Here is a 16750-nt window from a genome sequence, read left to right as displayed (position 1 = left end):
AAGCCCTAATTTCAGAGACTAAGGCAAAAAGTATAAAATAGTTATGACTGATCTCAGCTAAATCTGCCTGAAATCATGCATTGTTCACAGCAGGCCTCTTCATGTTTTAAATAAAAGTGCAAGGTATTGATAAGAATACAAAATAATTGTTTTGGGGTGATTTGACAATTATCACTGGCTAAAAACCCTGACATTTGCTGCCACCTGCAGGTCACATTTCATAATGTCCGAGGTGATTCTGATAAAATGCCATGATTACAATTGTCTTTTTTTCTTCCCCCTAATCTTTTTCACTTATTGGCAATTTTTCCTTTTTATAGGAAACTGTGTGATTGCCTATTGTTCTCTATAACTTGTGGTACTAGATAATGTTTAGGCATTTCCGAAACTGGGAAACCTCTGATGCAGCATTTTAAAAATATATATGCTTTATTTGCTTGTGTGCAATTGAAATAATATGCCTGTTTTGTCTCATTGTTGTCAGTGTTTCTGGAATAGGACCTAGGTAAGTAGGGAAAGTAATACAAAATAAAAGGTTTTGGAGCCTGATCAATACTTGAGTTATTCCCTTCAACTTTGGCTTTATTTCAGGGACCTCTGTGTAACTGAGCTGTAATGTATCATCGGAGTAAATACGGTTAATTTGAACAAGTTTTGACAGTGTTAGTCGCTCAGCCATGTCCTACTCTTTGCAACCCCATAGACTGTAGCCTGCCAGGCTCCTCTGTCCATGGAATTCTCAAGGCAAGAATACTGGAGAGTGTTGCCATGCCCTCCTCCAGGGGATCTTCCTGACCCAGGGATCAAACCTGGATCTCCTGCATTGCAGGTGGATTCTTTACCATCTTAGCAACCAGGGAAACAAGTTTCATATCCTTTTATTTACCTTTTTAGGCATCACTTTTAGGAAGTTGGTTTTAAGTAGGTCAAAAGATTACTTTTCATACCCAGCTTTATATTTTTCTCTTATTTTAACGAGAAACTCACTAATTCAACCAAGTTTTCATAAAACTTAGACTAGCCTTAGAACAAAAGCTTCATTGAATTTGAGTTCTTTGTGCCTATCACTAAAACCAAGTTATCCCTAAAGTTACCTAAGGCTGTTTAGTAGTAGTTTTAAAGCATGCGGATGTTTGTGTCTTCAAAACTGCTGTTTTAAATAATAGTGTATAAAATAAAGCTCATCTGTAGATTAACATTATTGTTAGTAGTGGGCCTTCAGAATCTTAAAGAAGACGTTGTATTAATAATAAGTAACTTCACTGACTATAACTTATTGAGATTTAAAATCACTGAGTACTATATTGATCGCTTCTCTTTATTTTCACCATTTTCTTATATTTCTTTCAATAAGTGTTGTCTAACTCAAACCCATTATGTGCTACATCAGTTCTTGTATCATTTAAAAGTATGAAATTCACAACCCCCTTTTGATTATTTGAATTATAATAAAGTTTCTGAAAAACAGTTATCTAGAGGCTAATTTTCTGTGGAATGAGTGAATAAATATGTATGTGCTTCTTGAGGGCTCAATGTAGCCTGTGAATGGCAGCGAATAGAACAAAGCCCCTGCTTTCATGAAGCTTACATTTTAATAAGTGAGACACATATACAATGTATGGGGTGGTGATAAGTATTTTGAAGAAAAGATAGCATAAGGGGATACAGAGAGACAAAGGGACTTCTGTTTTGTTAGGAGTGGTCAGGGAAGTCCTCTCTGAGGAGGTGGCATTTGAACAGACACTTGGATAAAGTAAGGAAGTGAGCTGTGCAGCTACAATAGGGAATGCCATTCCAGGCAGAGGGGGCAGCAGATAGACTCTATATAGGAGGGTGTCTACACATATATATATATGTGTGTGTGTGTGTGTGTGTGTGTACTCAGTCATGTCCGACTCTGCAACCCCGTCGACTATAGCCGCCAGGCTCCTCTGTCCATGGGATTCTCCAAGAAAGAATACTGGAATGGGTCGCCATGCCCCTCTCTGGGGAATCTTCCTGAGCCAGGGATAGAACCTGCATCTCCTGCATTGGCAGACAGATTCTTTACCACTGCACCACCTGGGGACATATATATTAGGGAAAAAAAACTGCATAGACCAAAACCATCCAACTGAAACAATTGATGTGTACTTTGAGAAGTGTAAAATGAAATTATAAGGTGGTGGTATTATTAATTAACTATAACATACCACTAAGTAAGTTTATCTCATCACCTGCATCATCTAAATCCTGCAAAATTCATGTTTTATTAATTGTTTCTCGCTCTTGCTCTTCCCCCTCCTTTCTTCCCTCTCTCCCCTGTTCCTCTCCCTGCCCCCACACTTCTCATTTCAGTGAAACTGGAGCGATTTGAAATCCCAATCAAGGTTCGATTAAGCCCAGAGCCCTGGACCCCTGAAACTGGTTTGGTCACTGATGCTTTCAAACTGAAAAGGAAGGAACTGAAGAACCATTACCTCAAAGACATTGAGCGAATGTATGGGGGCAAATAAAATGCTGATCTTGTATTTACAGTTGTGCTGAAGGTGGCTTGGTGTTTTTTTTGGTTCTAGAGTTTTAAGCCTCGCATTGTTGAACTGTCTGTTAGAATGTAAAGTGTATCGTTTTAAAGACATAGTAACAAAAAATCAAAACCAAAAGTGATTAAGTCCACTTTAACTAGTTTCCATGTTCTAGTGAAGCTGAAATTGAAAAGTTATTTCCCTGTAATTGTGTTATTAATTTTAGAACAAAACTTCTGTTTTTAAAAATTAGCCTAAGATTATACTTCATGGGGTCGCAAAGAGTCGGACACGACTGAGCGACTGAACTGAACTGATACATGTTTCATTAAAGAAAAAAAATTAATGTTGAACAAAATAAATTAGAGCTGGAGTAGAATGTAGTTTGAGGAAATTTGCAACTTCCAACATCTACTGTCTTCCTAGTTCAAAAGATGCTTAAATATTAAGCATGACCAAAAAAATGTATTAACACTACTCAAAGCAGAAGTGCTCCAGGGCTTTAAAATTCTCTTCCAACCATTTGTCTTGATTTGTAATGTAATATACAGAATCAAATAAAAACATCGGAAACCATTTTAGGATTCACAATTGTTGTGTAGGTTAGATGTAGAATCATTATAATATTGTGAATAATTACAGTGCCTGAAGTTAGAATAAAAAACATATAAATGCACCAAAAATATCTAGTAATACATTTAAAGGGAAATTGAACTGTTATTTGAAACTTGGAGATGGAAAATCAGTAGCTGTAATTATTTGAATGGCTTAAGTATAAAAGTACATCTTCAAAATGCTGAAAATTTCCTTTCTCTGTTTGTTCAAAATAAGACTGAAACCAAGAGTTAAAATGATAGAAATTTAATCAAATTTTAGTGGGAGCATTTTCTCTGTTAGAAAAGGTGATGAAATCCTGAGTATTTCGAATCCTGACCCTTGCATAGCATTGAACCTGGGAAAGGATTTAGATTCTGAATTTATCTTTAATAACAGGGATTGATTTTAAATTGTATTAAATCACACTTATAATTTAAGGTCTGTTTGCTGTTGCTGATTTGATTCTTGATCAATTGGTATTTCTAAAAGTATTTCATTTTGCTTTAATTTTAGCAAAGCGAATTATGATAAATGAATTCCCTGCTATCTTGTTTGAATCTATGAATGATTAATTAACTTGGATGAATTTGGGGAAGTTAAAGGGAAGAACACACTGTTACTACTTTTTTTCCTGTTTGTAAGAAGAGTTTAGAAACTGGAAATGCTGGATTTGGGAGAAGGGAAGTTACTCAATAAGGGACTGATATTTGTGCAGTGACTTTGTGTGTGGGCTTCTTTTTGAATCTTTAATTGAAATCTGGGATTATATATCCCTGAAATATAGTCACACTTGAACATAGTTATTGTTAAAAAAAACAAAACCACAAAACTTCTTAATACTGTTATTCTTTGCACTTTTTCTTAATCATTTTATATATATACATATATATATATACACCTATATATATATATGTTGCTTATATTGCTTTGTACAGTTGTGGGCCACCACTGCAACAAAACACATTCTTTTTGCTCTAGAATATTTATAAAGAAAATATTTAAATGTTATGTATATGGTGGTAAAAAGGAAAAATCATCTGGTGTTATTATAAGCAAGAATGAAGGTTTTTGTAAAGAATGTTCAGTGTCTGCAATGTAAAATTTGAAGCAAGGCCCCCTGAAGTTACGTGTATGTGAGTATTCTCATTCTTCCCAAATTGCCTTTGAAGTGTGAAAAACCATTCTTACCAAGTAGACTACTATTCAGCTTCTGCTGTTCCTGGCCCACTGTTGACCCTCTAAGGATGATGTACTTAGACTTTTTCAGTATGTGACCCCCCCTTTTGGAATGGTGATTTTAAATGTGTGAGTGCATGCATACATACTCAGATATTTGCACCCCCACCCACTCCCATCTCCCAAAAGCTAGAACACTGCCAACTAATCTGTTGTATGGGTCCTTTAGAAACATGTAATTAACACTTAAGGATGGGTGCTGCTAATTCTTTGTGAAAATCCAAATATTGTTAAGGGACCAGGGAGATGCCACTACCCCCCGATTTTTCATCAAAAAATACACTTGTTTATGTAAACAGATCTTTCCATATTCATAGTGACTTTTCAAGTATTTGAGCCTAAAGATTTTGATCCTACATTTTTATACCGGTTTAAATCGTTCACTGTTATTATTACATGTCAGCCATCAAATAAAATTGTACTTAAAAAATTTCCTACAAGTATGTACATTTCTAAGACGAACACCTGTGACTTTTGCTTTAATTACATGAAAGTATCTTGCTTCCAAAATTTCTTACAAGTATGTACATTTCTAAGTCAAACACCTGTGACTTTTGCTTTAATTATGTGAAAGTATCTTGCCTCCTTGATATTTGTATTGATTCTTTTTTTTTTTTTCTGGAGTGGAGGTATAATTGTATCACTTTTTGGAACTGAGATACAGATGGATGATTAAAAAAGTCAGAAGTTAAGAATGATGTTTCTGTGGTCATAAAGATTGACTAATAATCTTTGCCTATATTTTCCTGATGGCACGTTACAGATGTTTCTGGAATAGCAAGATGAAAACAGATTAAAGATTGTGGGGTATTTGGGATTTGGAGAGAAATATTTTAATTTTCAAATGTAGTTACAAATTAGAATGTATTCATATTTGTATTTTCTGTTAAATTGCACGATTGCAGGATTGTTACTTAGATTTTTGTGTTTTCCTTGATGAAAAGCTTTGTTCTGATTTTTAAGTTTGCACTCGAATCTTAAGAAATAAATCCACCCATGTTATCAAGCCAATTCGTGCTTAATTATGTGCCAGGATAAAATCTACAAATTTGAGGAATATTAACCAAACCTTTAAATACATATTTCAAAAGTACTCATCTCTAGGTTTATAGAATTGCATTAGCAGATAACCTGGTTTGTAGAAATCACATCCATTAGTTTGGAGGATTGAACCCAAAGCTGTTACTTTCGTACGGTTAATAGAGTAAAATTCCTTTGTAGCACTGGATACTGTGGGACAAAACATATTCATGTTGTGTGGATTGTTAGCATGTGCTAATAAATAATTGTTACCTTCAGGCTAATTAAAATTTAGGGAGAAATTAATTTACCTGAGTTATACAAGGGTGTATATAAAATGGTATTAGAGACTGGGAACCATTGCCTGAGTCTGTTTCCTGGCTTTGCCACTCACTAGGTGTGTGACTGGGCAAGTTCGTTAACATCTCTCCACTGCATTTCTCCTTCCTGAGAAATGAGGTTGTTTGATAATAGGATGGTTGTGAGGGTAAAATGAGTTAAACTGTTTAAAACATAGTAAGCATATGTTACCAGCACCAACAAAAACATATGTTAGCTGTTATCATCATCATTGTTGTATCCAGGCAACATTCATCAGTCAGGTTATTTAACATATTGGCTGGCACACTCAGGGACTCAAAGGACTACTAGTCCTTGAAGGCTTGGTAGAAAGAGTTCTGGATTTAGAGGTGAGGAGACCTGGGCTCACTCTGTTGCTAGTTTTGTAGCCATGGACAAATCTCATAACACTCCCCTTAGCTTTAGTTTCTTTTTCCTATATCAAAGAAAGAAAGGGGGAAGACTGGACTTAAAAAAAAAAGCCCTTTGTAAATAGAGAAAGATGAATGACAGAAGAAATAAGGAGTGTAATTGACCCTAAGTCCCATCACATCTAGCTTTCTTATTGTGATTTTGCTATCCCAAGGTGATTTTTTGTTTTTTTTTTTTTAAGATTCCCTCGGTCCCAAGTTTCCTATAGGGATATGAGGCTGTAGATGATGCCATGCTACTAGGTACCAAGAGTTTCTGTCACTCCCATGTTCTCTTTTTAAAAAGCAGGGCTGTGCACACACACAATTCAACAGTGCTTTCAATTTTTTTTAAACATGATCCACGATGCTGTGACCATACACTTATGTGTATCCTGCTCGTGCTCAGTCCCTCGGTTGTGTCTGGCTCTGTGATCCCACGGACTGTAGCCCACCAGGCTTCTCTATCCATAGGACTTTTCAGGCAAGAATACTGGAGTGGGTCACCATTTCCTTCTCCAGGGGATCTTCCCCACCCAGCGATCAAACTTGCATCTCCTGCCTTGGCAGACCGTTTCTTTATACTGAGCCACCTGGGAAGCCCCTGCTTCTGTGTATATGAAACAATATTTTATGACAATGTTTATGTGGAAAAAACAATAATAATGAGATGACCAGTGACTCTATTTCATTTATTTAAATGCTGGTTGTCACCCTCTATACTGATTTCATGACCCCACAAGATAGTGCTGTCCGATGGGACTCTGTGAGTTTGGAAATGTTTTGTATCTGTCCTATCCATTATAGTACCACTAATCACGTGTGGCCATCAAGCATTGGAGATGTGGTTAGTGTGACTGAGGAACTGAGTTTTTCATTTCCATGTTGGATAGCACAGCTCTAGAGAGTCTGCAAGCCACTCTTTGGAAAGCACAGGTTGAAAGTCAGCTATCATATGAAGTCCATGAAAGAAAGCTATCCCTTGCCCTCATCCTCCCACCTCCTCTATCTCAGAGACAACCACACTGTTAGACCTCCCAGTCAGTGCTAGTATTTTCTTCTTAGATGAGAAAGCAAGGATTACCTTTGAAGACTAGAGAAAAGAGCAAATTGGAGTAAATTGGTTCTGTAAGATAAAAAAATGTTCACAAAACACTTGAAAACTCCCATTAAATAAGAGCAGAGAGCTGCAGCAAAACTAATGTATAGAAAACAAAGCCCAGCTCTTATTATAAATATGATGGCTAAAATGAAAAATTGAAAGAACTGGTAGAGGCAATTTCTCAGAAAGTAGAATTTTTGGAGGGACCCAAATATTGTGGTAAAATATATATAACGAAATGTTGCTTTAAGCATTTTTGAGCGTGCAATTAGGTGGTGGTATATTCACAACAGTGTTGTGCCACTATCACTACTACCTAATTCCAAACAAAGTATTTTTTAAAGGTGAAAAATGGGAACAAAAAGGTAAGGGTATTAAAGAGTCAGTCCAGGTGATTCATCATTTGAACAACAGAACTTTGAGAGAGAGAGAACCAAAAAAAGTGGGGGGGATTTCAAGTATTCAAGAAAATTACCCAGAACAACGTGGGTGGAGTTTGTTAAAAAAGCTTTGCTGTAAGGTGATTTGGCTGGACCATTTGGGAAACCCCATGTCAGCACTGTTCATAATGACCCACAAATCGGAAACAACTATAATGGCTATCAACAGGAGAATAGATAAATTGTGGTATATTCATACAAGGAAATGCTACATAGCAAGTAAAAAGAATAAACTGCTACATGCAAAGATATGGATAAATTATATTCACAGATAGTTATGCTGTACGAAAGAAGCTATTCACAGTACGTTACGATTCTATTTATATGAAGTTTATATGAAGCATGGCCACAACAGTGATGGAACCCAGAATAATGGTTTTCCCTGAAGAAAGTGGTGGTGTTGCCTAGAAAGGGGCATGAGGGAATCTCCTGGCATCTTGAAAATGCCCTATATCTTGTTTACACAAGCATCCTAAGTAGGATCAGACATGTCTGGCCTGAGGAGGCAAGACTGATAGGAGAAGTTGAAGGTTGGGTGTATTTGGGTGTGTTGAAGAAGAGGATGAACCAATTAGGCTCATATTCTGTCCAGCATATACTGGACAGAATATCAGATTGATCTCAAACTGATCAATTTTGGGAACAAATGTGTTTAATTAAGGGTGTGGGAGAACCTGAAAGGCTCATCTGATGAGTAACATCTTTGTGAGCTTGAATAGGAGGAAGCAGACCTAGGCAGCTGTGAAATAAGGGGCACAGACAACTTGGGTGAACTTAAAATACCTGGAGTATGTCAGTATATTTCACTGTTTGCATCTGCTTTCGGTCTCAGTTGGGCTTAGTTTGGGGAGACTTGACCTCATGTACCTGAAGTTCATTTCCTACTCTCTTCCCGCAATTACTACCGTAGATCAGACCTTCACTACTTTTCACCTAAATCAGCTATGCATGCCTGAGTGCTTAGTCACTCAGTCTTCTCTGACTGTTTGCTACCCTATGGACTGTAGCCTGCCAGGCTCCTCTGTCCATGGGATTCTCCGAGCAAGAATACCAGAGTGGGTAGCCATTCCCTTCTCTAGGGGATCTTCCCAACCCAGGGATTGAGCCTGAGTATCCTACATTGCAGGCAGATTCTATACCGTCTGAGTCACCAAAACAGCTATACTAACCTCCCAACTAGTTTCTTGGCAAGTCTTTTCTTTCCATCACAGCCAGTATACTCAGTATACTCCATCTTGTACAGAGCTCTGCCAGACTAACCTTCTTAAAATACCACCTTGTTGATGCTGTTTTTATTCAAATCACAATGTCTTGGTATTCAAGTCCCTGAATCAGAAGCTCTCTCTTTACTTGTCTTACCATATCTCCACAACAGAAACCTTCCATTCTCTTTCATGTCTGTGTTTTCCAATCTGCCAAGCTCATCCCTCCAAGTTGTTCTTCATCCTGCCTTCACTTAGGAATCACATGGGAAGTTTAACAGCAATAACAACAACCAAAACCCAAACAAACAAAAAACAGTATCCATGCCTCATCCTCTCTCATTGGTCAACAGTGACCTTTTCCCTAGATCTGTAAGTTCCTTTAACACCTGTCCTTAGATTAAACTATTATACAAAATAATTCACAGAAGAGAGGGCAGTCTTCACAGCTTACCAAGATAGGAGGCTCCCGGTTAACTGTTGGCTCCCCTAACCCTCTACTGTTGATATGGGATTGATTTTTCTTTTGTAGGACAGATTATCTATTTCCTTTGACACCTGAAAACGTGAGAGATTCTGAGAGAATGAAATCTTGAATCAGTTTCTTGGAAGACACTCTAAGGGTAACAAGAATCAGAAAAGGGCTTTAGTGGTGGGACCACTTGGAAGTGCTAACCATCAACTTTATCTAATTCATATTTTTGCCTTGGGGCTGTGAGAAATCAACAACAACAACAACAATAATAAGAGCCAAGAGACTCCTAGGGACAGGGAAAAAGAGAAAAGAAGAGAGAATATGTTGACCTATCCATGTGTCTCTCCAGAGAGACTTTTTGAAGCAGAATTATGAAAATGATTCTTTTGAAGTCAGGTATTTCTTCTTGTGGCCAGCTTTTTGCTAGCTCATGGAATTATAAGAAGCTTAGAGTCAGATATATGTATATGTATACATACATATGTATTACAGACATGTCCGCACATATTTTCTTTATGGCCAGCAGCTCTACCTTAGCTGTATCTTTGACATTCCTTAGGATGGGGCACTCCAATGCCCAATTTCAATTTGGGATGGTGAATTGTACTCATCAACATAGGAAAGTAGCAATGTAGCTCCCCAAGAATGGGGGGAGGAACTTCCCTAGTGCTCTAGTGGCTAAGTCTCTGTGCTCCCAGTGTAGGGGGCCCAGGTTTGATCCCTGGTCAGAGAACTAGATCCCACATACCACAACTAACAGTTCCTGTGCTGCAACTAAAGATCCCGTGTGTGGCAACTAAGACCTGGCACAGTCAAATAAATAAAATAAATATTCTAAAAAATTTGTTTAAAAGAATGGGGGAGAGACGGGGCCAGAAAGGGAAATCAGGAAGCCTCCTTGTCTAGTGACTGAATCATGAACTATTTGAGCAGGCAATGCAAAGAGAGGAGTTAAAATTTGTCACATTTGAACCCCAGCCTTCCTCAAGATCACATCATTTCTCACCCAAATCTTCATTTCATTGGCCATTAGGATTCATGATGGTGAGAGAATTAACTTTTCTCAGGGAGTCCAAGGGAAGGAAAGGATGTGGACTCTTCTGTTTCATTTCAGCAGGAGTCTTTGTTTTCTCTGCAAGACACCCCTTGGGCTCTCTTTGCTTGTGAATTCTTCCCTTTTGCTTATGTTATAAACAATAGCTCCCTCGACCCTATCTCCTGGGGTTGTGGGATATCTTGGTTGACCTTTGGTTGTGTTCTGAGAAGAAAAACTCCAAACTGGCCTGGAGCTGTGGGGCTTCAGCATCCTGTTTCCAGGAAGAAGGCCAATTACTTCATTCTCTTACAGCTTTGGGACTTTCTCTCTGAAGTGTTAAAAGATGGCTTCAGCACTGAATGTTTCTTAGATAACAAAGCTATTTCTATTTTAAGACCCTCTTAAGTTCCAATAAGATTTCTTTGGTCTTGAAACATGACACTGAAGAAGTACTTCGGAGCCCTCTCTTGTATAGTACTGCTTGATGCTATAGGGGAGATGATGTTCTTGTGCTGTCAGCATGCAATATCAGACTATGGGGGTGAATTAGAAGTTGAACTGTGAACTGAAGACTGTATGTAGGAATTTGGAAGAGACAAGAGATCCTTTTAGGCTTCAGTTGTCCAGGAAGCCTTCCTTGGAGCCTCCAGTCTAAGCCTAATGCTGAAGAGGCCAAAGTGACTCTTACCAACTTCTAGTTAATAACAAAGACTGCTTATTCATCTGCAGCAGCATCCCTTCTGTGCCCATCAGCCTACAAGGACGAAGTGAGATGAGAGCAACAACAGTGCCGTGGGTTATAACTTGAGATTCTCAACCAGAGATGCTAGGTATGCCCGAGATATTGATGCCCTCTGCCCTTGGAGTGGCCAGAGCTCCCTGGCAGGCTACTTTCTTACCCGTTTATCCTAGGGGTCATATATGTTATCTATGTGTGCTATGTGAAGAAAACAATTGGAAAGCACTATTTTAGATAGATCCCTCCTCTGAGAAAACTCTGGTGACTCACGGTCACAACGCTTTGTTTTCATGTCATAGTTCCAGGCAGACTGTCGGCTCTGGGAAGGTAGACAGACTGTGTCTGTCTTGTTCACTGCTATATCTCTAGTGTCTGCCACTGTGCCTGGCACATAGTACATTCTCAGAAAATATTTCAGGCAAGTCAAAATCGCAGTGAGCTACAACCTCACACCTGTTAGAATGGCTATTACCAGGAAGACAAGAAATAACAAGTGTTGGTGAGGATGTGGAGAAAAGGGAACCCTCGTGCACTGTTGGTAGGAATGTAAATTGGTGCAGCCTCTATGGAAAATAGTATGGAGGTTCCTCAAACAATTAAAAATGGTATCGAGGTTCCTATCATATGATTGAGCAATTCCACTCCTGGGTGTTTATCTGGAGAAAATGAAAATACTAACTTGAAAAGATATATGCATCCCCATGTTCAATGTAATATTTATTATTTATAACCAAGATATGGAAACAACCTAAGTGTCCATTGATGGATGAATGAAAAAAGAAAATGTGGTGTATATGTACAATGGAATAAATGAAATAAGTCAGAGAAAAAAAAATACTGCATGATCTCATTTATGTGTGGAATCTAAAAAAAAGAAAAACAAGCTCATAGATACAAAAAACATTGGTGGTTGTTGGGAGGTATGTGGGAGAAAGGGGTGAAGAGGGTCAAAGTTACAAATTTCCAGGTATAAAATAAATATGTCCTGGGGATGTAATGTACAGCCTGGTGACTATAGTTAATAATACTGTACTGCATATTCATAAGTTGCTAAGGAAGTAGATATTAAAAGTTCTCATCACAAGAAAAAATTTTGTAACTGTGTGTGGTGACGGATGGTCACTCACCTTATTGTGGTGATCATGTCACAGTATATTCAAATATCAAAACATTATGTTGTACACTTATAACTAATTAATGTTATATGTCAATTATACCTCAATATAAAAAAGAAAATATTTCACGAACAAATGAGAAAGTCTAGACCATGAAGGATGAGTAAAATTGGGACAACATAGAAGGCTTAAGAGTTTGCAGGGAAAAACAATATGAATAGAATCAGATGTGGTCATGATGTGGGCCAGGCACAATTTGGAGAGCAACAGAGGGACCCAGAAATGTTCATGTTTTGAGGCAGTGGGAAATTACCAGGCTCCAGCATGCCTATGTTGGGTGAATAAAGAACCAATGAAGCACTATTTCCCCCAAAGTCAGAATTAAAACAAACACGTGGTAGTTGACACAACTGGTCTTGATTTTTCTTTTAGCATCTAATTTCAAGTCAAGCTTTGCTTATCCATTGTGGGAACTGATTTCTTACTTGGTCTGGGTCCCAAACCCAATAATTCTTAAATGTTCTCACACCATCTTCCAGCTCAGAGGCCCTCACCGAAGCCCCCGGCACTCCTGAAGCAAGAATGCTGTGCCAGTGTGCCAGCCCTTCATGATGCAGGGGTAAGGGGAGGTGAACACTGTTGTTTTCCTTACCCACATGTTGCGGACGTTGCTTTCTATGTGGAGGAAGGGTCCGACTGACTACTTCCTATTCAAGACATCCCAAATGTCACATCCTCAGGGATGGCTGCTATGAGCTCTCTGAGGATGAGCTAAATGCCCCTCTTCTGGGCCCCACAGCACCATATGCTTATCATTAATGATGAAGTAACCATGTCTGAGGGCTTCCCAGGTGGATCAGTGGTAAAGAATCTGACTGCCAGTGCAGGAGACATGGGTTTGATCCCTGATCCTGGAAGATCCCCCCTGGAGGACATGGCAACCCACTCCAGTATTCTTGCTAGAGAATCCCATGGACAAAGGAGCCTGGCGGTCTACAGTCCATGGGGTTGCAAAGAGTCAGACACAACTGAGCACACCTCTAAACACGGCTGACATTTTTAAACATTTAATATGCTCAAAGCACTATTCTCAGTGCTTTCTCAGCATTATCTTATTCAATCCTGCCACAAAACCCTACAGTGAGCACTTTTATTATTATCTCCATTTTACAAAAGACGAAACTGGGACACAGAGAAGTTAAGTGACTTTGCTCAAGGTAACAGAGCTGGTAAGTTGCCAACCCAGAACGAAAATGCAAGTTTGCCTTATTTGTCTCTAATAGGACTTTTACCACACAGTGTTGTAAGGATTTGGGTAACCCCCACACCCTAGAATGTTAGCTTCATTACGGGAGGAAGCGAGTCTCATCTGAATTCTCCAGTCCTAACCCAGGGCCTGACACAGAAACCGGCAATAAACCTGTGAACAGAAAAACGAAGAAAAACAAAAACGCAAGCCTTCCACCAGATGGCGCTGTGGCAGTCCAAGAGAAAAGTGCCCCCGGCTTCTTCCTTTCCAACTCCTTTCCCACAGAATACCTCAAGTCTTCACATTTGTTTTCTTTCCTTTTCCAGAGAAGACTGAGTGGGCGGGAGAAACATTTTTCAAGATAATGTTTAGGCATGAATTGACACAAATTTGACAATTTAATTTGTGACCTTATGTTTTGGCCTTAAAGGGAAGGTTGACCCTACTCCATTCTCTTAGATTCACACACTTCTTTCAGAGATCTCAAAATGGTTTTCAGACTCTTGTCATCATTAAAAAGGCAGAAATAAAATCCAAATTACCCAAAACATTGAAGGAGACTGTGTACTGGAGTGGAAAGGTTTCCTGACTAGAAGGTAGGATTCTGATGGCTGTGTGTGTGTGTGTGTGTGTGCTCCATCATGTCTGATTCTTTGTGACCCCACAGACTGTAGCCCACTAGGCTCCTCTGTCCATGGAATTCTCCAGGCAAGAATACTGGAGCAGGTTGCCATTTCCTTCTCCAGAGGATCTTCCCAACCCAGGGATCCAACCCTGGTCTCTTGTGTCTCCTGCACTAGCAGGTGGATTCTTAACCACTGAGGCACCTGGGGACTTCAGTCAAGTCTTTCTCCTCTCTGGACTTCCATATGCTCAGCTGAAAAATAAAGGGGTTAGGAGTGAACAGTGAAGTTCTTTTTTTTTTTCTTTTAGCCTCTGGACAAAGGACATCAGACAGCAGCATTGTAGCACAGTGGTAGTACATTAACGGGTGCCTTCCCCTGTGGCTCAGTGGTAAAGAGTTTGCCTGCAATACAGGAGCCTCCGGAGATGTAGTTTCAATCCCTGGGTTGGGAAGATCCCCTGGAGGAGGAAATTGCAACCCACTCCAGTATTCTTGCCTGGAGAATCCTATGGGCAGAGGAGTCTGACGGGCTATAGTCCATGATGTGGAAAAGAGTTGGACACAACTGAAGTGACATGGCATGCATGCAGTGCGTTACAGACTCGGGTTCAAGTCGTGGCCACCTACAAGCTTGTGACTTTGAGCAAGTTAACCTCTCTGGGTCTCAGTTTCCTCAACTGTATAATGGGAATGATATTGTACCTACCTCACAGGGTTCCTGTAAGGATTAAGTCAGATAATGCATATAAAGTGTTTAACACAGTGCTGGGCACATGTAAACTTTCAGTAAAAGCTATTATTGCACAGAGTTGACCCACACTTTAGCAACTCCATCTAGAGATTGGATATACATTTAGTAGTCAGCAAAATGGGTGATGGGGGGAGATTTTAAGTAATAAACCACAAACAGGCCTGGCCCTATTCTAAGAGTAAATGCGTGTCATGGGCACAAGACAAAGCCAAGTATGGGACTGAAGCAAAGAGATGGAAAAGTAACCACAAACAGTTGGAATCCTCATACATTATCGGTGGGAGTGTAAAAAAATACAACCACCTTGGGAAAAGGTCTGGCTGTTTCTTATAAAACTAAATCACATCTTCCCTGTGACCCAGAATTTTTCTCCCTCTGTACTTACCCAAGAAAAAGGAAAATATATGTTTACAAAAAGACTTGCATGAGAATATTCATAGCCACCTTACTCTTAATAGACAGAAACTGAAAACAATACAAGTGTCCATCAGTAGGAGAAAGGATAAATGATACACAAACTGTGGTATTGTCAACCATGGAGTGCTATTCAGCAATAAAAAGGAACAAATGACAGGTACATGATTGGATGATTCTCAGAAACCTCAAGCTGAGTCAAAGAAGTCTTTTCTTAGCATGCATCTTTTCAAAAAAGTCTTATACAAAAGAGTTCATGCTATATGATTCCATTCATATAAAGTTCTGTAATAGGTAAAACTAATCAATGATGGAAAAAAATCAAAGCAGTGATTACCTCTAAGAGTGAAGGGAGAGGACTGCCAGGGAAGGGGCAAGAGGAAGCTTAATCTTGAATGGAAATAATCTTCTACATCTTAGTAGGGAGCTAAGTTACACAGTTACATTTGTCAAAACTCAGCAAATGTACAGTTAATGTTTGCGTATTTCATCATAGATATATTTTACCTCAAAAGTAAAACAAAAGAATAACAAGCAAATATTGAACCCTACCCCCTGGAGTAGGAAATGGCTACCCACTCTATTGCATGGGAAATCTGATGGACAAAGGAGCCTGGCAGGCTACAGTCCAGGGTGTCTTGAAGAGTCAGACATGACTGAGCACATGCACACATACATATACACACACATGGGGAAAGTGTTTAGGAGTAAAATGTACTGATACCTGCAACTTAAGAAAGAAAGGACACTAGATAGACAGACAGATGGATAGGTGAAGGATGGATAAAGCCAGTATCAGAAAACTTTATGGTAGGATCTGGCTAATAAGTTACAAGGTGCTGCTGGCAAATTCTTTCAACTTTGCTGTATGTTTGAAATTGCATAATATTCTCTTTTTTTTGGAAAAAAAAAATGTATCCACAAAGTTCCATATCCTGAATGGAGCCAATTTCTTTCAAACTTATAAGGCTTCATTGGAAGAAGGCAGACCTCAGACCCAGGTAAATATTTCCTGATCACCTACTGTATGCCAGGCACTGTTCCAGGCTAGACAAGGAATATGAAGAGAAAGAACACAGCCCTTGCCCTCAAAAGGATTGTTGGGACCATCTGACAAGCACACATATTACTGGTATCCTATGCTTTGGAGTTGCTAAGGATGGAGAGATGTTATCTAGTTGAAAACGTGTCTTAAAAGCTCTCCACACCAAAAAGAAATGATCATTATATCAGGTGATAAAAGAAGATTTAGCTCATGTTACAGCAGTAATCATTTTGCAATACAAATGTACCAGATAAACATATTTAACACCTCAGACTTACACAGTGTTATGTACTAATTACATCTCAATAAAAATAAGTTATAAAAAAAGAGAAAAGATTTCTGGTATTGGAGACATGTTGGGTAGTTATTGCTACAAATATGACTGGAAGGCATCTTCAAGCCAGAGCACAGAGAGTTTTGATGGCCACACTAAGGTGATAATTTGTCAAGC

The 16750-nt window shown here is 39.0% G+C and overlaps 1 protein-coding gene across 3 annotated transcripts in view; it reads left to right on the top strand.

Moving 5' to 3' along the window:
* ACSL4 (acyl-CoA synthetase long chain family member 4) overlaps nt 1-5343 on the top strand; it is a 77591-nt gene extending 72248 nt beyond the window's left edge. For all 3 annotated transcript variants that reach the window (XM_070366143.1, XM_005905770.3, XM_070366142.1), the window contains exon 16: nt 2338-5343. In XM_070366143.1, the coding sequence (XP_070222244.1) occupies nt 2338-2495 (158 nt within the window). In that variant the 3' untranslated portion in view covers nt 2496-5343. The remainder of the gene's footprint in view (nt 1-2337) is intronic.
* Nucleotides 5344-16750: the final 11407 nt, after the last annotated feature.

Source organism: Bos mutus, chromosome X, assembly GCF_027580195.1.
Source record: "Bos mutus isolate GX-2022 chromosome X, NWIPB_WYAK_1.1, whole genome shotgun sequence".
NCBI lineage: Eukaryota > Metazoa > Chordata > Mammalia > Artiodactyla > Bovidae > Bos > Bos mutus.
Note: the sequence above shows the minus strand (reverse complement) of the source record. Positions and strands in the feature narration are given on the sequence as shown.